Source organism: Notothenia rossii (assembly GCF_949606895.1).
Source record: "Notothenia rossii genome assembly, chromosome: 11".
NCBI lineage: Eukaryota > Metazoa > Chordata > Actinopteri > Perciformes > Nototheniidae > Notothenia > Notothenia rossii.
The window spans coordinates 53,777,100-53,799,737 of NC_136910.1; the positions used below are offsets into that span (position 1 = coordinate 53,777,100).

At 41.6% G+C, this 22,638-nt stretch overlaps 1 protein-coding gene across 1 annotated transcript in view; it reads left to right on the top strand.

Moving 5' to 3' along the window:
* LOC307023453 (ephrin-A5b-like) overlaps positions 1-17,017 on the top strand; it is a 68,751-nt gene extending 51,734 nt beyond the window's left edge. Inside the window, exons 2-5 of the mRNA XM_079656740.1 lie at positions 7,297-7,589; positions 14,842-14,907; positions 15,029-15,109; positions 15,754-17,017. Of these exons, the coding sequence (XP_079512866.1) occupies positions 7,297-7,589; positions 14,842-14,907; positions 15,029-15,109; positions 15,754-15,878 (565 nt within the window). The 3' untranslated portion in view covers positions 15,879-17,017. The remainder of the gene's footprint in view (positions 1-7,296; positions 7,590-14,841; positions 14,908-15,028; positions 15,110-15,753) is intronic.
* The last annotated feature ends 5,621 nt before the right edge of the window (positions 17,018-22,638 follow it).

Here is a 22,638-nt window from a genome sequence, read left to right on the forward strand (position 1 = left end):
ATGCTTTGCTTTTGGGCCCTAGCGTTTATGTCCTCAATATGAATGACTGGACAACTGTTTAAGTGCTCAGTGTGAGAAACCTTTGCAGAAAAATAAAACCAGTTTTGTTCGGCTGGATATACAACATTTGTTCAGGGTACAATTAAACTCAGACACACTTTTTCCCAAACGAAATCTCTTGAGTACTTTTTTTATATGGGGCTTTTCTTCTACTTCCTCTTTTCTTTTAACTGCACTGCGCTGCACTTTCCCCCAAGAAACATGTTCGGCAACCAAATGATGGACCCATAAACTAAAGCCTTACCTCAGTGCTTGTTCTGAAAAAACATTTAACGTTCGGAAATGTCTTTGTAGAAAACATTGCTATATTTTTCGAAGTACGGTGATTGAAGAAAGTCTTCTTTTGTCCGCTTCCAGTTTTCCTCACAGCCCGTACTGGCACACAATACACCAAGGCAACAGGGGCTGATTTGCGAGAGACTACATGAAGCTATGCATAAGGCGTTCTCTGTGTGCATGGACTCACTTAGCCTGGCACACAGCGGGTCTGCAGCTGCACCGAAGGACGAGTTAGCGATTGGCACAGTCAGGACCACCAGGATCATAAACAAGAGCGTCATCCCGCTTCCTCTCTCAAGCCCCAGTTTCATTTTTCAACCATCCGAGGTGCCTTCCCACCAGCAGCAATGTGTTTCCAATCTGAGGTCAATTATTCACCTCCCCTGGATTTGTTCCCAGCAGAAAAAAGAACCCCAGAAACAGAACTGTCTTTACTCTACAACAGGCTCCGTTTTCCCCATCGCTCCGCTGTCAACGCCCAGTCTTACCGAGCCCCCTGGCAGACACATTATGTGTTTAAATGTGTGTATTTGTGAGTCCACGGACAGATGTGTGTATGTAATTAGCCAACTAAATAATAATGGCTTAAACTTCCCAGCGGCGGAAAGCTATGAATGATGGGACAGGTGGAGGGAGGGTGATGGAGACCTCCCAACCCCGAGGGCAACAGGATGGACAGACCCAATTTGGTGACATCACAGGCCTGATGATCACCCCTATTGGCCCCCTAAAGAGTGCCCCCTAGAGGCTGTTTTAAGGAACTACACCCTCGATGTTGTGTAAAAGGGCAGTTAGTGCACATGGGTTTGTGGAGGAGTAAATTGAAGGACTTGATATAGAAGCAGCGTGAGGTCTGTGGTTTGTGTCCTTCAGTGCAGACACAAGCGTGTGTGTGTGTGTGTGTGTGTGTGTGTGTGTGTGTGTGTGTGTGTGTGTGTGTGTGTGTGTGTGTGTGTGTGTGTGTGTGTGTGTGTGTGTGTGTGTGTGTGTGTGTGTGTGTGTGTGTGTGTGTGTGTGTGTGTGTGTGTGTGTGTGTTAAGACAGTGTGTTTCTGTGGGCTGAAAGCATCTCCTCTTTTCCGTCTTTGTGAAATAACCCTGGGAAGCTGCCCCTTGTCTGACCCAACAGTGTTCATAAGGAAAACAACAGGAGGGCTTTATCCTCTCCTCCTCCTCCCTTTTACTTTCCTCTGCCCTCTGCATTCCTCTTCTTCCGTGTCATTTTTAGCTACTTTACTCCCTTCTCCTATCTGCTCTGTGACACTCAATCTTGTTTTGTTCTTCATTGTCTTCCTATGAATGTTCCCTTTTTCTATCATTCCCTCCTTGTATCTTGTGCTCTCGTTTCCTCTCCTTCACCCACATGCTTCCTTTCTCCTTCCTTCCAATCTCTCTTCTCTTCCCTCCCCTTTTCCCTGACACCCCCCTTCTTTCCGCTGGTTCTCTCTTTTCTATCCCATACACCAGTTTTACTTTCACACTTATATTTTCTTGCTTTTACTCCTTTTCTACTCTCTACTGATTTTTTACTTTTGTCCCCACTTTCTATTCAGTTCTCTCTTTTCTATTTCTTTCATTTTCTTTGAAAGGACCACAGGTTTATAGCTAACTCAGCTAACTTTTTTTCAGCTATACCTTCCCCCCCTTTACATCTCCATATTATTCAGGGCCGTGGCTACCACAAAGACAACTGAGCTCTAATCCTTTTTTCTAGAGATTTGGTTAACAGTTTTAAACCTAGTAAATATTTGCAACTATCTCTTTTTAGGACCATTTTAAAAAGCAAAACAGATTGAAAGAAACGTTTCTTGAAGCTAAATATGATGCATGTCATCACGTTCCTGATCAAAGTCCAGCAGACATGTGCAGTATTTCTTTAGTTTAGTTTCTCTTTCATGAAAACTAATTAAATAGTTCATCCATAAAGAATTCAAATATGTTCCGGACAATGCAAAGAGAACATTTAACCCTTTAGACTTATTTTCTTAAGTTTAATGTACAGCAAATTAAGACAAAGGACAGTTTATGTAGTTGAAGAGCAGATAAGCACTTGTTGAAAACTAACATTTTAGTAGGAGATTCGAAAGGAGACTTTCAGCCATACTTCCTTTCTTTCACGTCCTTTCTTTCACTTCCTTTCTTTCACCTACTTTCCTCTACTTCCTTTTACTTTCTTACACTCTCTTGTCTTCTTCATTCTTCTCGTCTTCATTCTCTCCCCCTATAATTCAACCAACAGCAGCCCTCCCTTCTCTTCTCTCCTTCCTATTATCTGTCTTTTTCCACTTTGTGTGTTTCCCCCTATACTACCTCCCCCTGTCCCTTACCTGTGCCAGGCCACAGAGTGACAACACCACAACAGAAGGGGATAAAGAAAGTAAACAAGAGGAGGGGAGCTCAGTGAAAAGAGGGATTATCCCTAAATGTGTGCTTTGTTAAGAGATCCAGTTACTGATTCATTGATAAGCCCCTCCAACTGGCCGTGAGTAATTGAGCCAATCAGGAATAATTAATCCCCACGACAAATGGATTCGGGATTAAGGTGCTTTTATTTTGGTAACGGCTCATGACACATTTTAACTGCTGGAGTATGCTCTTGTTTTGTTTTTGTGGTCTTCCTGTTTTCAAAACCCCCGAACTGTCAATCAGCCTTGAGCGCGTCCTGCTGCTATGAAGAATACAAATGTTGAAATTGCCCGTGAAGGCTTAATGACTTGCTAAGGAGCCTGTAACAACAAGGCCATTTAGAAAAACTGATGAATAAATCTGGCTAGGAATGAATAAAGAAACCTTGATGAAAATTAGGAGTACTAACGGTTTATAGCTTGGTAGATAAATAGTTTCTCACTTCAGTCAGGTCTAGTCAAGTCTTATATAGATAGAGATCAGTAGGAGAAAGTCTCTGGCCCTCAAAAGGCAAAACCATTAAACATCCAGAGCTGAAATGTCCTCTTATTCCAGAACATCTTGACTCAGGCTGTGTGTTTATGGTCTTATCAATATTCCAGCCCTTATGGCCTCCATGTGGTAAACATCTGGATCATCTCCGCTCTCACTACACGTTTTTATCATCCTTTGTAACAAACACCTACAGTCCATATTTAAGATTTAGGATGTCTCTTTGCCGCATATGTTTGGCCACATTTGACCCTCTTCAGAACTGCCATCCAAATCCATCTCTGGTGGAGCCATCATACATCGAGAGGGATAATAAATATCCAAGGAAAGAATGTGAAACTGATAGCCCAAACTACATTTGCAGATACTCAGGGATGCTTTGGTTTTAAAAGGAGACAGCCGTAGACTTAACCCCCAGCCACAGGTGGCTGAGAAATATTTGTATTGTTTTTTTTTCTTTAGTCATGTTACGCCTCATTTACTCCTTCTTGTCCCACGCTGTTTCCCTCCACAAATAAGCCCTGTGGCAAAAAAGAAGTATGGTCTTCATATATTATGTTAAGCAAGATGGTCGTAACAAATGGACATGGAAGTAAAAAGATATTGCAGTGACTATTAAACAAACTAAACAATGGTCAACCATTGTTGTCGTATTTATTTGCGTTAGGGTTACACGTAAAAGCTTCAAAATGTCCAAGTGCGGTAATAACTGATATATTTCATGATCTATTCTAGAACGTGACGTACAAATCTTCATAGCTCCTGTTCTTCACTCAGTCCTTTTTTCCCGAAATAAAATAGAAACTCAAACCCTGCCTGATCTTATCTTAATTGTTAATATTTGCTATTTTTTCTTGTTATGTTATTCTTATTGCCTCACTTACTGTACCTGGAAATGGTAGCAACATAGACCCATGTATCCAATGTTGAGTTTTTGTGGGAAACTGAATTCTATTTGTGTAAAAAACAATTCATTATGAACCTCACAAAAGGTGTAGACTGTAAAAGCCTAACTGCTTGAAGCCTAAGTGTTTGCTGATCTGTTCTGCTCCGAACCATGTTTATATTTCTATTGAGTGCAGAAGTGAAATCCGATGAGCGGTGGTCACTGGAGACTGATTTGAGATGCGTGTTGATGCCTGGATTAAACGCTGTCAGACATAATCAGGATGTATCTGAATACAAGTATCTGATCATGGTAATCATCACTTCCCTAAACTTATTTCCCTAACAAAGGCTTTAGTTACAAACTCTTCTTAATCCCAACTAATCTCGTCCGGTACTCCTGGGTCAGGTTTGATTGACAGCCGCTGACAGTCGTGAGGTGGAAGCCAACATTTGAGGCTTAGAAAAGACACGGGAGGACAAAGCAGGCTACCCAACAGCGCTCCTGGCTGAGGACATGATACCATGGAGCCGGTTGACCCCTGGTAGTCATAATAACAGCAAGCAGCTCTGAAACTAGAGGCTAAGGGAGGCCATGCTGTGCCTGCCTGGAGCCGGAGCGCTCAGCTGGTGCTGAAGGGGCGGAAAAAGAAGAGAAAACAAGGGCTTTGGTTTCACGTCTGACCAGACTATAATTAGAGAGAGAAAAAGATTAGAATATGGCATAAAACACCCCGCTACACACATCCGCTCATGCAAACCCAGTAGGACGGCTACTAATCCTGCAGCACATTTACAATATGTATAACGACAACATGATACCCCCAGCCGGCCCCGCACACACCTCCCTTTATGCTGCCTCCCGAGAACCACAGCGCGTATGTGTCAGAGGCAACAGCTGTGTCTCAATCCCTCCCTCCTCATTTCACCTGGCCTCAGATCAGCTGACGGGTACTCGAGGTGTAGCATCTGATCCGTGGCAATCGAGGCCCCCGTGGAACGTCAGGGTGAAAAAAAACCTGCGGTGCTTCGGCGAGTTCACCCCGTATCGGATCATCATCCGTCTGCATGCTCCACCACGATCTCCGTCCTGGCTCCCTTGACGGCCCTCACTATGTCAATGAACAGAGGTGGAGTATTGAAGACATCCGCAGTATGTCAGTGATACCGAACCGTGGGCCATTAGCAGCTACGGAGACACAACCCGGCCTGCCGTCCAGGCCTAATCTGTCTCTGCTAAAAGCCTCACAAATGCAACGTTATACAGCGCCTATGGGAATATGTGTTTCCAATCACTCTCTTCAGGAATACCTGGCATTTCTCTCTCCCTCCTCCTGTCCGATCGTTTTACAGTAAACACCAAGGGCAAAAAATCTCGGGGCTGTTTTGAGGAGAAGCTTTTAGAAACCAGCCCTCATTTTCCCAGACTCAGAGATTCCACGAGGGGCTCCTCCATCAAGCTGTCATATCGGGCTAATGAAAATCTCATTCTACAGAGGGATCCTCTTCAAGCTGCTAAAGGCACATGCTAACCAGGGGATTAGCCCTGTAACGCAAGGGGACTTTAATTTCAGCACCAGCATAAGTCATCGTCATTGCTGAGCTCTAACATTGATATATGGCTTACGACACACGCTAGACGTTTCTGTGTTGCAAGGGGAGACTGTTGAATCTCACGGGAGCCTCGGGATGATTATGAGTGACATGATGAGATCAATCAATCAATCAATCAATCAATCAATCAATCAATCAATGTTTATTTATATAGCCCAATATCACAAATGTTTTTGTCTCAATGGACTTCACAGTTTGTACAGAATATCAGTATGACAATACGACACCCTCTGTCCTTAGACCCTCACATCGTACAAGGAAACACTTCCGGAGAAAACCCACAGTTTAAAGGGGAACACGGGAGAAACCTCAGGGAGAGCAACAGAGGAGGGATCCCTCTCCCAGGACGGACAGACGTGCAATAGATGCCGTGTGAAAAGATAATAAATTTGCAACATAAGTAGTCCAAATGTTTGGAAATGCATGTGTGTATAATAAGAAGTTGAAAACAAAAACCAGAGCCGTAGCCCGGACGCGTCTTTCACACCGTTTCACATATGGGACATTTTGTCTCAGCTGTGGCCTCGCTAAGATACCCTGAGTATCATCTCGTTGAGCACTCACAAGTCTTTGGAGAACGCGTCGTTGTGGAGCGTAATGGCGAGAAACTCCCCATACAAATCAATGAGTAACTAGCCTCCCACTTAAGCAGCTGCTGTCAATGTACCCTTAAGCAAAGCGCTGTATCAAGGGATCTGGATGTTAGAAAACACAATGCAGGCTGCAGCAGAAAGCATGCATGCTCAGCATATTTCCATTGGGTAAATAAATCATTAAAAAGGGTCACGAGCAGGTGTGATATGATGGTATTGTGGGGATTGTCTTGCATGGATAAACAATAAACATGTAGAACAATCACCCTCCCATTATAGATGTATCATGTTAGTATTATTGCTGACATTCAGAAAACTGCCCACTGTGTGTATTATAACCACAATCAAATTGAGTCCTGTAAGCACAAGTGCCCGTATGTTTATTATTATGTTTTTCCTTGATGTGCCTTTAAGATTAGACTTAGATTAGTGTGTGTGTGTGTGTGTGTGTGTGTGTGTGTGTGTGTGTGTGTGGGTGTGTTTGTGCGTGCGTGCGTGCGTGCGTGCGTGTGTGTGTGTTCTTAAGGGCCAACAAATGTTAATGAGATAAGATGATTTTTTGATACGTCTATATTCATGTAATCTCTTGCCTTTCTGCACGTGGCTGAGTTTCTAGCAGTAAATCAATGGAATAAATTGAAGCCGTTGGCAGGAAAGGGTATTGCGTCACCCATGTGTTGATGTGTGTGAAACGAAAAGGGCACCCACACATGAAAACGCTCCGCAGCGGTACTAGTGGTCAAAAACTTCATAGAATACCTCAAAGAAGGACTTTAGACTTCATTTACATCAGACTTTTCAGACTTAACTTAAAAACCAAAAAAGGTGTTACCTGTAAATGTACAGCTTTGTAGGAAAAACATTTAATGTGTAATATTATCAGCGCTTACAGACCTGAAAGACTTCCAACTGACTTTTTCTGCACAACAACATATTCAAATTCCTTTCTTTCTGTCTTTCTCCTAAAGGTTTTACCGGGGTGATTACCACATTGACGTCTGCATCAACGACTACCTGGACGTCTACTGTCCACACTACATCGTCCCGGTGTCTGACGATCGAGCCGAGCGCTACGTCCTCTACATGGTGAACTATGACGGCTACAGCTCCTGCGACCACACCGCCAAGGGCTTCAAACGCTGGGAGTGCAACCGGCCTCTGTCGCCCAACGGGCCGCTGAAGTTCTCAGAGAAGTTCCAGCTCTTCACCCCCTTCTCTTTGGGCTTTGAATTTCGCCCCGGCAGAGAGTACTACTATATCTGTGAGTATGGTCTTACCTCTTCGTGTTATTTGCAGAAAGGATTGTGCCTTTGGTACTGATTGAAATGCATATAGAGTTTCAAAAACGTGTCTTCTCAAAGTTGGTAAAGAATATGATGTCAGATATTTTAACCTTTTGGCTAAAGAAATAAGTTTAGTTTTCTCAAAGCAGGGTAAAAAGTTGTGGTATTAGGACTGATCTGGTATCAGCACTAGCGAATAAAAATGTATACTGTAATGACATCCAGCCGTTTAACTAGAAGTCATGTCAGAAAATCAATACATTTCTCATCTTAGAATTTTGCAAAGACACAGCAAGAAAGTTCTGGTTTTGTTTTGCGAGTGCTTGGAATGAGAGGCCAAGGCAAAATACAAGCCGGAGGGAGCAAAACATATCTTGTGTTGAGGTCTCGCCTGAAGTGTCTTTTTTTACCGACCGGCTGAGCTCAGCTTTCTCTTCCTCGTGAGAAGAGCGAGGAAAATAAACAGCTGGGAAGTCATGTTTTTATAAGTGAAGTCAATGCCCTGCAGGGGCAGAAAAGAAGGACTAAAGGAGATACAGTGCTCTCCATGGTAGATTTTGGGGTATTTAGCCCACAGTGGTCCTAAGAACTGTGTAATGGGAAGAGGAAGGGGAGTACAGCCTTGGCACAAAAACAAAGTACAAAGTAAAGTTTGAGAATCCAAAGATACCGGTGACTGGATAGGGGAAGTTTGAACAAAGTGTCTTGTTTTGGAGTAACTTTTCAGCCTGACTTTTAGACGCAGGAGATGTTTTTTATTTAATGCAAATCAGAATGTGGTATCTTTGGAGCATTATCTCTCCCTTTAGTGACCTCCAGTAATACCTCAAATTGAGTTCTGTAGGATTGCATTGAAGCCGGCTAGAGTTTAAAATCTCAAGGAAGATTTTTCACTATAATTTTCTATTGTTGTTGATGATAAAATACCACCCACGGGAGAATTCTTCCTCCTCCTCCTCCTCCTCCTCCTCCTCCTCATGTCATTCAACACTTGATCTCACTGATCTTGGACGGTGCTACAAACGAGCATCTGGGATCACACGATCATTAAAGTGATTGTCGTCATGAGACCTAAATCAAAAGCTGTATTTTGGTTACAGTATTTTGTGTGATGATGTATTACCCTTCACTAGCTGTGTCTGCTTGATTTCTGTGTCTATTGGCTAGTCTCCTTGTCTCCATTGCAAACACGTGACGGTATTGTTTGGGGTGGTTGTCTTCTGCCAGAGAATTGTTGACGTTGTCGCAACTCTTTGGATGTTGATAAGAACAGTCATAGATTTCCTAATCCGGCTTGATTTGTTAAGTTGGCTCCGGCTGATGTAATATTGAGTGAATACAATGTTCTTGCGGGTTTAGATCATGATTGATGTTCCAGGAAGAAAAGGCGGAGAGACAGTTCATACGGCCTCAAGCAGTTTGTGGCCATATGGACCATCTCTCGCTGACTCACATCATGACTCATCCATCAGATCCTTGTTCACTGAAGACACTAATGTTCCCTCTGAGAACAGGGGATCTGAGAATAGAAAGCCATATAACAAAAGACAAAGAAACCTCCGGAGAGATATGAAGGCCTTATGGTTACAACAATTCACATAAAGCCCATGTTTGTATTCAGATTCTACAACGAATAGAAGCTTCCAGAATTAGGTATACCAATGAATTCCCATTTGAAAGTATCCTTTTGATCCACGTAGAAACACTCGATCCCTTTGGGTTAAACTGTTGATTTATGTGGCAGACATTAGGTAAATACACTACTACTTTAAAGCAGATGTGTATCTCTAGTAGTAGTAAGAGTTACACTGTGTAATGTTATATAGAAAAAAGTAAAGAGCTGTACGAATAGCTTTAGATTCAAGAAAATGTATAACGAAAAATATTAAGACAATATGACGATGTCAGGTAATCAGATGTTCTAGCGTTAAATTAATTTGTTTTAATGTTACTGTAAGCATTGGATGCCAAGCACCTGTGATTGACAGACCATATGTATTTGACAGGCAAGTAAACATTTTGTGAATTGCTTTGTCTCCATTGTCATGAGTACAGCTCATCAGTATAACTCATTTAAATAAATAACTCAATAAGGCTATATAAGTATATCGGCTGGTCAGAGTGCCATGCTCGTGTCTAAAATATATCCCTTTGTTGCAAAACTCTCACAAGCTGGTAAAGGTTAGCAAAGGCCCTGGGTTAGACAGAAAGCATTCATTTACAAATCATTTAGAAAAAAACAACTTTGACAGCAACATTTTTCTTCTTTCTTGATTTTGTGATTGCTTACAGTGTATCATTTAATCGCTCAAATACTTTCCCAATGAGTCTTTCTTTGAGCTTTGAATTTTATTTTGGTCACACATGAAAAGCACATTTTCCATTTGGTTTCTTTTCCATCCATTTATTCCCGGCAGCATCACACACATCCGGAAATGCTGCTTGTGTTACAGTAAAGTGTCAAATCACACGTCCACTGTCTCCTGCACTAACAAAGCCGGACAAAAGCAGAGTTGTATCGTATGGTTTTGGAATCTGTTAAGTGGGCATGTAAATGACACATTGGAGGGGGTTTCATGTGTGCTTGTGTCAGTGAAGACAGACACTCCTTTGTCCTCTATGGTGATCATGGTCCGCCGCAGGCAGGGAGGGAAAGAGAGGAGCGAGGGGGGGCCACGTCAAAAAGATGACACCTGCAGTTGGCTGAGGGCCTCGGCAGACAGACAAACACCCGCAGGAAAGCCACCCCGGTGTGGGATCAGTCCTGCGGCTGGTCCTAGGAGGTGAAAGGTCACCAGGATGACGGCGAGGTCTCCGCTGCGAGCTTCTCGTGGCCCTCAGAGGGCGGCATGTTTTTCTAATAGAGCCTCGGTGGAGCGGGGAAAGCCTGATCCTAATCTCGGGGGATAGAAATCCAATTTTCAGAGGAGACAGTTGAGAGTCTGGCTCTCCCTGTGTGAGAGAGAGGACTGTCTCCCTGTAAAGCCCTCGTGCTTCAAACGCCCGGCCCCGCTCCGTACAGCCAGTGCAGATCTACATCGATAATGACATGAACCCCGCCAGCACTGCTCCCCGGCCACTTTCCCTTCAGCTTCTCGCGGCTGAAGCAGAGACAAAGGGCTTTGTTCCCTAAGATAAACCGATCATCGGAAGAAAAACATCTGATCCGACAGAATTTAATTCAGGATCTGTCTAATTCAGCTCACAGTCACACCAAAGCCAGGCCTTACTCAGGCACGCCAGCCGCTCTCTGCGATCATGTACTGCCAGTACCGAACGTGCGAATATCACGAGTCATGCAGCTCCTGACCGAACGTGCAACATGTGTCTGAGCGTGTGACCGGGAGTTTTACCGTTGTCAGGGCGACGCGGGGCGGCGGGATGACCCGGGTTTAGAGTTGCAGGCGGAGATGGGGTTACAGTCCCCGGTGAAGCACGGCTGTGTTGCTCGAGGATAGAAAAGCCAGTCTCTGACCTCAGCGGCAGACATGAGAGAAAGGAAGAGAGACAGTTGGGTAATTGTGTGTCTGCATTTAGGAAGGGATGGTGGTACAGGGGGGGATGAGAAAGTGAGATGAGGGAAAAAGACAGTGTGACACAAAGCCAGAAAAAGATTAAAAGGGTGAGAAATAGAAAAGCAGAGCACTTAGATTTTTGTAGTGACGTGAAAAATCGGACTTTCCAATCGAAACTCTGGAAAATGTTAAGAAAATCTGTAAACAAATTATACTAATTATTTATTTTCGATTTAATTTATTAAATGTGTTTCCATATACATTTACTTTGCATATGTGTGCATATCATAGATATTTAACTTCCAAAAGCTTCTAAAACCAAATATTTAAATGTGCTCCTTTTAGTTTCTGGGATGCAGCCATTCGTCCTTAAAAAGAAAATATAATGATTTATTAAAAAAAAAAAAAAAAAGTAGTGCCATGTATCTCAATACTGCATACTTTGATAAAAACCAAAACAACTCAGCTAAACATTTTGACAATCTCTTGAAGTTTTTTCAGATTTCCAGGAAAATAAATTCAAAATGTCCTTTCACAAAAGGGTTGAACACATGTGCTACTGTCAGTCTTCACATTAAGAAAGCTAGATCAAAGCAATAACAATATGTCCATAAGAGATAATGCATGACGAGGTCCCTGATATCTGACACCCCAGGGTGCATTATCCCGCTTATACCATGGTGGCTTTCCAAAGGAAAACAAGAGCAGCTGCCTTTTATTGAAATTGTTTTTGGCCTTTCTAACATCTACAAAAAACAACTGCAGCTACTGTTACTGTATGTCATAATACGTTACGTCTCTGTACGCGGAAAAAGACTCTGCAAAGGCTACTGAGGTCTAAATCTTACTTCCTGTCCCATGCTGATTGGCCAGAAAATGTACCTGTTGCACCGAGAGCGAAGTCTTGAATCATGACATACAATACTGTGTTTCTGTCAATGATAACTTAATGGTGCATAGCAGGACTTAACACACAAACCTCTGCTTGTATTTAGGCGTTAGAGCAATAAGCTATTCATAGACATAATTGGAACAGTTTGTCAGAGCGGCTGTTAACATTGATTTCAATATGTTGACATTTAAGTTAACACATACAGTCAGTCTGTTTTAGGTCTGGGTTAATTACATTGTAGCGGGATACATCTATGGTTGCTATAGGGACCTTAATATATCCTGCTCACTGATTTAATTACTGTGATTTAAAAACAATACAAACTTTCTCAGGCTGTTGGCTACAGGCCTATAGAAATATCTATCAAAACGAAATGTGTCACTAAAGGATGAACCCCTCAAGAAAAGTCATTTTTCAATCCAAAATAAAGATTTTACTCCTTTCTGAAATGTTACAAATTGATAAATCTCTATTTGATATCATTGTAAAAGTATTGAGTTTGGTTAATAAACCATCAGTCGAACGAAGAAGGCAATTAGAAGACGTTTACTTGAACTTTTGATGGACATATTTTACTTTTTTTGACTTTACTTTAAATGCTTTTTTGTGCAACCAGTGCCTTTATTTAAGTGACATGCAGGATTCGAACCCCTTGCCCTTCGCTCGGGGACCAGTCCCCAGTACATGCCACTGCTTTTTTGTTTACATTTAATGGAGTAATTGATCAATCCTTTAATCTATAATTGATTAAGAGATTATTTGACAGCCATAATCATTGTTAGTTGAAACCATAATAATCCACTTATAAATAAATGAAACGTCTTGGATAAGAGCCTGGGACAATAGTTTCTTTGTGCAAGATTAGACTTTATACAGCAGATAAAGTAAGTCAGAAGGAGATAACAACAGTCGTGGAAAGAGAAGTAGCATGAGAGGCGTAGAGGGAGACAAAGACGGGGCTTCTGGCCAGTGGAGTTCAGACATAGAAACTGAGACAGTGAGTGTGAGGTAAGTTACTGGATACCCGCTGACATAGACAGAAGCAGCGAGATTGACACTGATTCTCTCGTTTATTTCCTCCCTCTGCTGCTTCACTTCCAATCCCGCTCTCATGGTGAAGTCTTAAAGATGATTTTTATCTCTTCCAGCGGCCGCACGGCATCTGATAAAGTGGCTTTTGAAATAAGAGACATGAGAGTCATGGGCGACAGTGGAAACTCTGACATGGTTTGCTTTTATCAGGATTCACCGCACGGAAAGAATCCATCACACGGAGGAGGGATGGATGGGTGTCTGTGGACAAACTACGGCTAGTCTTTGCTCAAATGCAACCACAACTACAATACATACATGCACCAAAACACACAGTCAGGAACACCCTCCAGGTTGGGTTTGTGGCGAGATTAAGAGCAATTTGAGAGACTCGGCAGGCAGCAGGAAATGACAGGGGTCAGGAGTGCTGAGGCCCAAGAGGAAAAGTCTGAAAAACAAAAAAGGAAAAATCTATATTGGGATGAACATAAGGTCAGACATAACGTAAAAATGTTCAGACAGAAGTTGAAGTCATTCGTCACAGCTGGAGACACCCTCAGCGCTCGGTTGGCGACTCGGTCCCCTGCACTGGTTGAAAACTAATTAGTTTTGTTAGCTCTGCAAAACAATCACAGCACAAAAATGTTTTAATCATTGCAGGAAACAGAGGAAATTAGATTTTGCAGGTGGGCATAACACAGCATGCCACTCACCTGCAGAAGTAACCGCCCCTGGTCAAATTACACCTGGGAATACGAGGGTGACATTGAGATGTTTGATAGTGTAAAATATGGAGCCGAAAGGTAGGATGAGAGGGGGATTCAGGAGGTGATATAAGGCTCTTCAGACTGTATTTAAAAGAGATATTTGTGGAATAGCTCGAGTGAAACAATTGACCTTGTCTGATTGTTCGTTTCTAGGACGGTAGGTGTTAGAGTGAAGAGGTCTCAGGTGAAGTTGTGAATGGAATGAAAATGTAGAATATTGAATGGTTTTGCAGATGGACCACAAAACGTAAGCTGCAATCAGACTAGACATTCAGTTCGCCTTGGTCATTTGATTAGTTTGCTTGGTGCCAGGTATCATCATCCCCACAACTCTTGATAACGGAAAACAAAAAAGATTGGGTTGAGTCAAGACATTCCATGCCATGAAAATATTGTGGTTGAATGGAAAGAAGACTTTGAAAGTTGTCAAATTAGACCAATGAAGGGCCACAAAAGGTTAGTTTGAGGTGAAATGTACTAAATATAGTTTGTTGGTTGTCTTTTATATGGACTTGGCCTTTATGGCTTGGTCTGGCCCCATTGGTGTCAATTCTTGAGTTTCGGTATTTATACCAATACACTTCTTTTCCCCTTACCTTGACAAATGTAAACACGTTTTTCTCAAGACCCTTTTTTTATTGAACAAAGTAGCTGAAGCCTTGAATGGTACAATCTAAAAATAAAGTAGCCTTTTGCACCTACTAATAAAACATTCTGAATGTACGACTGAAGCTTTTTTAATGTTAATGCAGGAGCATTTAGAAGGCTTTGGTTTATTGACATGGTTTTATCATGGTTGAATGCTTTGGATAGAAGCGTCAGCTAAATGAAATGTAATGTAGTGTGATGTACATTTACTAAAGGTTAGAGGGTGCAATGCAAAGGTTTTCTCAATGATGTGTGTTTTGTATAAAACTGCCATTCAAACCATAAACACAAAACCCTAGATGAGATCAAGGAAGTTTGAAATGTTAGAGTCACGTGTTCAGAGTTGTTTGTTTCTGACTGTCTAATGTCTCCACAGCCTCCATCACTGACGAGAAAGGAAGACGGAGCTGCCTTCGCCTCAAAGTCTTCGTCCGGCCTCAGAGTGAGTCTCAGACCGTTGAGTCTTCTCTGCCTTTCAGTCCTCCACCAGCTTGTGATCAAGCATTAGACTAGTGACGTTTGGACTTCTCTAATCTTTCCTCTCTCCTCTTTGTTTTCCAAAGACAATTGTGTGAAAGAACCCGGGACCGTTCAGGAAGGGGTCGACTTTGACGACAACAGTCACAACTCCCTAGAACCCAGAGGTTGGTGTACAATATATAGTACTGTGTGTGTGTGTGTGTGTGTGTGTGTGTGTGTGTGTGTGTGTGTGTGTGTGTGTGTGTGTGTGTTTGTGTGTGTGTGTGTGTGTGTGTGTGTGTGTGTGTGTGTGTGTGTGTGTGTGTGTGTGTGTGTGTGTGTGTGTGTGTGTGTGTGTGTGTGTGTGTGTGTGTGTGTGAATAATATTCCTTAGTTTTGCTTTCATTTAATCATGATTCAAGACATTGCACACTTCCTTCAGACATTGAGGTTGAAGTCATGCATTGGGAATTAAAGGGAGATATAGTTACTATAGTTTATATTTGATTGTACACAAATTGAGGATTCAGTTTAGACCCTAAAAAAAACCTGACTAACCCTATTATAATATATAATATATTTAAAAAAACTCAAAAATATTGCGATCATTCATTAATGCAAGTATTCACTTAATAGATTTTTAATACATTTAATCTATTTTCATCTATTAGGTATCATCTATATAATATTTTTGAAACAGTATCAACATTACTCAGCTAAGACATTTTGAACACATACTTATTCCGCACATGTATAAGAGGATGTTGATCAAAGGAAGTGTTTCGTGCTAAGCTAACTATTTATATTCATTGTCGTCCGTTCCCCTCAGACGGCATCGGTCACGAGTCTCCAGAGGCGGCTCGACGGGATGTGAACTCTGCGGGCCGACGCCAGACTTCAGTCCTCCTGCTCAGCGCCGCCCTCATTCTGCTGGCGGCCATCTTGTCTTTATAGCGCCCAGGCTGAGGAATCCGCCAGGAATGGACTGTCCTGATTGGACCACAGGCCGCCCTTACCCTGCAACCCCTCCCCTCAAAGGAGCACTTTTTTAAACAAAAAAGAACACTGACAATCTCTCTATGTGAAAAGAGAGAGGAAGGGACTTCCATGTTGAAGCCTTCAATGTTTTTTGACTTGCCAACCAGAGTGATTCATGACTTTCTGCTGCGTGCTGATGGTCAAGGCACCCTGAGGTGAAAGATGCGTACCCTTTCGCCTTGCTACTACTCACAGTATACTGATATTAAAGACAAGCACACATATGATCTCAAACCCACACACACACACACACAAACACACACTACACAATCAGTACACAGCTTGAATGGCAATGAAGCACAGCGGGATCCTTAAAAAGTTTACAGACTTTTTTTTGTGTTCAGGAAAACATCACATAACCCCCCGACATGTATCATGATTATATCTCACGTCAAAATGGAAGATGTTTTCGAGGAAGACCTGGAAGTAACGCATCACCACCATGCTAACGGAAAAAAACAAGAACGATGTTGTTACTAGGAGACGGTCGCCAAGGGCGCAGGGCGGGACTTTGACGACTCAACCCTCCCTGTTTAAAAGCTGACCCTTGTTGAGAATTAGAACATTTAAAGCAGCACTCATCTTTTAGTGTTGGGATAGGGCCGATTTAATGACCGATTAATGTGTTTTGATTTTAATATGTCACCTAATTCAATTGTAGCAGCCAACATGGGTGTACAGTAAAATATTTGAACGGAGCGAAGAAGTGGTTATGGTTTTTTTGCCAGGCAAAATGTATTTTCCTATTTATTGTGAAGTCCTCGTGTTTCTTTTTTCTGCTCTGGTTTTAGTCTGTAAGTACAGTAGAAAGGCAATACAGTTACCCATTAAGTTAGTTCATATTACACAGCTTTTTTGATACAATCACTTCAGTTTATGTATCTGTTGGAATTGATCGCTAATTTTTTAACAAAGTCCAGGAAGGAAAAAAAAAGTCTGATGTGCTATCAGGGTGTAGAAAAAAAAAGAAAAAAAAATCGTTGAATATTTGTGTTTCGATTGTCATTAAAAATGTCACCAACGTAGTTTTACTATTAAACCATTGCTTTTGTGAATCACTGTCATGACACGACTGTTGTATATAGAGACAAGTTTCCTACCAAGTTCAGGGATGCGTCCATGACTAATATGAGGTTAAAATAAAAATACACGTTTTTTCTAATCAGGAGGGTTACGGCCCGTCCACACTACAGCTTCGACAGCTTCAAAAATGGTTTCCAACGCGTCTGCCCATTTACTTTGAATGGGGTGACGTCACGTTGCCTCGCTTTTCGCCAAACTGAATTGTGGGTAGCATAGCGGTCCGTCTCCGGCGTCTCCGGCTGCAGAAGTTGAACATTGTTCAACTTCTAGCCAGCGTTAGCCAATCAAATCCTGTTTATGCAAATCTGACAGTTCAAGCGCTAGCCAATCAAACCGCGTGCAAGCTGGGAGAGCCAGACCGCAGTTCATTTCCTCATATTCCAAACCAGAAATTACAGTAGCAAATCACCCGGTTCTTTACGACCAGAACTATTTACCGGGATACCAACCGGAGGAACCAGGCATAGAGGGAGGTGGCAGAGACAGTGGGTGAAACTGGTAGGTTTTTGGCTGTTTGGGGAGTTTATATATATATATATATTGCTCGCATAAAATCCCCGGGGTTTTTTTTCTTTGTATGCCGGGGGCGGGACATTCATGTGATTGGTTGTTGGTGGCGGAGCTCGAATAAAATCCCCAAGCTTCAGACACGCCCAGCTCCAAGCTTTTTTTGAAACTGTAGTGTGGACGGGCCGTTACTCTCCCTCGACTCAAGCAGCACAAGTTTTCTAAGGCGAAAGATGTTAGAGCGAGCGAGTTACAGAGCAGGTGGTGGTTGTTGCGTGAAGTGCAGCTGAAAGAAAACACACCAGGGGAACCATCGTAAAATACTTTTTTTAGAATGAAGAAAAGGAAAACCACTGGCAGAGATGGAATACACACAGCATGTGTCCCGATATTCAGCGCTAGTGGATCCGAGAGAAAAGAGCAACATGTGAAGAGTTGAAGTGCTAATGCTGAGATCAATAGTCTTGATTTTCAGGAACATGCGGTTGACTTACATTTCCCAAACATCTGGTACTGATTATGGCTGGTAAAGAAACGGTCGCCAATTGCTTTTAGCCCTGTCAATTTAAGGACTAAATTGTAAAAATAAAATCTGCATTTAAAGGGGATTTCCAATGTCTCACACAGTGATGATCACCTTTAATTATTACGTGTCACTCTGCTCCTTAATTTAAAGCAACCCGTTCGTGATCCTTTTTCAATCATCCCGACAAGTACGCTTACAAACCCCCACATCTGCATTTCTCCATATGCCTGCTCACCAAAAGCTTTGCTCTGCACACCAGGGTCCGTGAGCCATGCTTGACCCCGCCTTTATCCTTTCAGCGATGGGCCTTTTACTCCGGACCGGCTCGCGTCTCTGAAGCGTCAAATTAACTTGTGAATGTATATAAATGCCCGTAATCTTATGGACAGATGACCTAACGCATTTCCTTTGTTACGGTAATTTGTCTGACCGCGTATACATAAGCTACTTTTTCGTTCTTGTAATTGGAGAGACCGATGGAAGTGATCGCACGTGATCACGTATACTGTGTTAGCTGAACTCACAATATAATTGTTTTCGATTACACGTATTTCTGTTGAAGTTGTGACATTTGATTAAGGCTCGTAATCCTATACCTTATCCAGCAGTCATTACAAACCTGGCAGTATTTTTATCATCACGTTGTTGGATTAATGAAAGTGAGCTTTTAAATTGATGAAAGAGAACGTTCCCCTCGCCCAATCTGTCGCCTGAGGCCACCAGATCCAATATCTGCGATCTCTGATAATGACAATACGAGGATATAGAAAGCTTGCCCAACCAGCTTTTCTCCTCTTCACATTTAATTATAATAACCGCCAGGTGAAACCACCCTGCTCCCATGTCGGTTTTTTTAAATGCTTGCCGTTCTTGCTCATTAATACGGAACAATTGAGTATTAGGTTGTGACCTAATGAGAATAAATTGATAATTTCACCAAAGTCATATCATAAAATGTTATTAAAAAAATTACAAGAAATATTCTAGAAAAAGTAATGATACAAAAATAAATAGTTATAATTTTGAGACCAATTATAATAATGTTATTTATATAGAGGCAGATATATGACTTTCTATACAAAAGTACAGATACTTTCATTGCCTATCTATTCTGTTTCATATATGAAAACATAAAGAACAGAGTGGTGCAGTGATGACGGGTTTTTTAATAGGCTGACCTGGAAGTTGACCTGGGCAAAAAAAAAGAGCTTATTTTCTGCAATAAATCGAAATCCCATTGGATTTTGATATATTGCAGAAAATAAGCTTTGTGGCAAACACATGTTTGTAAGCTTGTGTTAACCACAGACCTTATTTCAGGCACCACAAATGCATTTAACAAACCACTGGACTCATTACTGCACCACTCTATAGACTTATCCCAAATTAAATGTCATAAATTCTGAGCTTGAAGTAGCGGGGTTGGACTGAAAACAGTTCTTTCAGTTTGAAGACATTTTGGCTCACAAGTTTATGGTTTGGAGGAATTAGTCATTTAAGAAATAAATGAAGTATTTTGAGGGTAGGAATTACTCAGTTTTGGCAGCAAATCTGGGCACACACATTACCACATTATTAGAAATCTCCTCACACCTACGAGTCTCCATGTTTTAAGTCCAACATTCAAAGTCCACTGTAACTGTAAACATTGCCTCGGGCCACGATGAGAAAAACCAACCAGTTAGTTTTGTGGATACTGTGTATCCAACAATTAGTCTGTTGTAACATACAATGTTAGATACTTTCTCTTTTTCACACCTCTTTTGAAGGGCACATTAATGTTCTTAGCAAAAAAAAAAAATCAATGTTTGATATAAGGAAATGCTTCGTTTCATTTTATATGTCTTTTTTATGAAACAAAAAAAAACAGGATTAACATTGCACCCCCTCCCCCTCTGTAAATGCATTAGGGCAAACACGGCACATATCATGCAGTTTGGTTGCGTTATGATCATGGTTTAAAGGGTCTGAAGAAGGATCAGATGGATATCCAAGAACAAAAATATCTCTTTTCCCTCCAAAACACACTTGTTCAATGTATTGTTGCATCAAAAGTGTCTTTAAAGTGCAAGATTTCCTTTGTCTTCTTGTGGTCTTTTGCTAACTTTTGCCTCCAGCTGTGTCCGAGCTAAGCAGCAGTTTCAATCGCCTTGTCGCAGGACTTTGGATTCAAAACCGAAAGTGTGCATTTGTTATGCATTTAGCATTGGAAAGTGTATTTTACGTTAGCCAAGGAAGCACACATTGTTTAATCATTTGACAAAATGTAATAAATGTTCACATCATTTTGTAACTTCCCCGCTTTTTGTAATAAGTGATTACATATTGCAAGGGTTATTTCAAGCGATTTTTAGAAGACCTTGCTTTTAACTTCTGCACTGCATTGTGGGGGGTTTGCCCATTATTCCAAAACCCCAATAGTCAGATAAATGTCCCATTGGACCAAAAGCCCATTTGTCCAAAGCCAGACATCCCCATTTGAACAGCCATTGCTCTGAAAGTACACATTGCAAACCAGTGCGATATGTAATATTGTTTTTACAAAGCGGGGAATAAAGATGTGATCATTTTTTTACATTTTGTCATTTTATTACATTTTTTCCAAACCTGTCATGGATGTGCCACAAAAATGCATATATCTTTGACATTGTAGTAAGTGTAACTTGTGCCTATATGACCCCCCCCCCCCCCCCCTCTCCTGTACTCTTGCAAACTATTCTAATGTCTTTTTTCCTGCTCAATCCCTCACTAGAATTTTCTACAAAAATGCCATTTCTTTGTAAATACACGTGTTGGAGCAGCTATGACTAACTACAACAAACAACTAAAAAAAGGATTTAATAAATATTTCTTTGTCGTTGTAATGATCGTGTCTGATTTGTTTTATTAATCGCGATGCAAATGAGTGACAGTTTGTGAAACGGGATGAACACGAAGAAGGCATGAAGGCAGCGCAGAGTGAGTGTTTGTCTTGGTTGACACTCGATGCATAATCACACAGGCGGAGTCCGGGGGAAGTGGGTGAAACAGCTGTTTCTCTGTAATCTGCCAGTAATTCACAGCCTGAAAAAACAAAAACAGCTTCAATTAATCTTGCGAGAATGTGCAGCGCTGGATCTCTGCCAGAAAAGCTCCCAATCTTTTCCTCCTCTTCGCTCTGCCTCTCCTGATGTCTTCTTCGATTCCTCACTTTCTGTCTTTCTCTCCATTCTTCTGTCTCTTTGGTGACTTCCCCACCTTTGAACAACATGTCGCTAAGCCTTCCTCATAACATTCAGAATGTGTGTTTACTGAACACAATGGGACATCGCCAGGAGAAGGTCATGAACACACTGTTCTTCGGTCCGCTGTGACAACCTGTTTTATCAATTGTGATGCAGGTGCGGGCGAGGTGTGGGAAAGAAAGTGAGGTGCTTAGGGAAATATGTCTCGTCATGGTTCGAACCATGAACTCTTAGTGTTGGACGAAATAGTTTTCAGAACTTGTCACAAGAGACAGGATGATAGAAGATGCTCATAATTGATGCAACAGAGCCTATCCTACATGTTCTTGTCCTCCAAGGAGTCAAACTCCCATTGGATCCTATAACTGAATATTAAATTTCACTAGACCCTCCATGACAAGGAGAAATGCTTCCAGACCTCATGCTTCCAGTTTACATCTCAGTTATACATTTTTGTTTCCTGAGTCCAGGATCATCTGGTGACATCACAGTGACATGATGAGGGTGTAAACAACATTTTATTCATGTTTATAAAATAAATAAATGAATGGAGTCTCTCTCTGAATATAACCAATCACACACGGTAGCCTAAAACACACAAATGACAGGATTTTACCTCGTTCCCTCGTTTCAAAGTCAATGATTTTTTCAACCTGTTTTTGGTTAGAGGCCTGATAGAGATGTTCACGTTTTGATCTGTGACATAAAATAATGTTGTGCAAGTCACTCACAATACTTGGTTAAAGTTTAGGGAAGGATCACGGTCTTTAGTTTTTCATACAGAAAATACAGAAAAAGTCCAAAGCAATAGACGGAAATATTTACTACTATTCATGTGTTACCAACAATTATTTAACCAGATTTAGGACTCAAGATGTCAGCCCCACTTTCTGCTGTCAAACTCTTTGTCCACATCCGACCCGGCCAACTCACCACAAGCTCTGCGCAGTGAATACATGTTTGACTTCCTGCACTCCAACAAATCACTGCCACAGAACATAACCTAGCTAGCAATTACATTGTCTTTGGCCATACAAATCGAAAGCATGTAAATGTAATTCGTAGGAGACGGGGTTTCAATGTTTTTTAATTTGACTGTTTCTAGGCAATAAAAGGAGATTGAATGTTCAGTATTGCGCCAGTTGAGTTATATCCTGGTCCAACCCTGCCGCCTGCAATGACATTTATATTACTACAGTGAGATGTTCTGCCAATTTTGATGTGCAGACAAATGTAATCGTTGGTTGGATCAAGATCAAAGGCAGTTTTTATTTGACTGAATGAAACATTTCGTCTGATTTGCTTCTTGAATCTCATGTGTGTTTAGGTGTTTGGC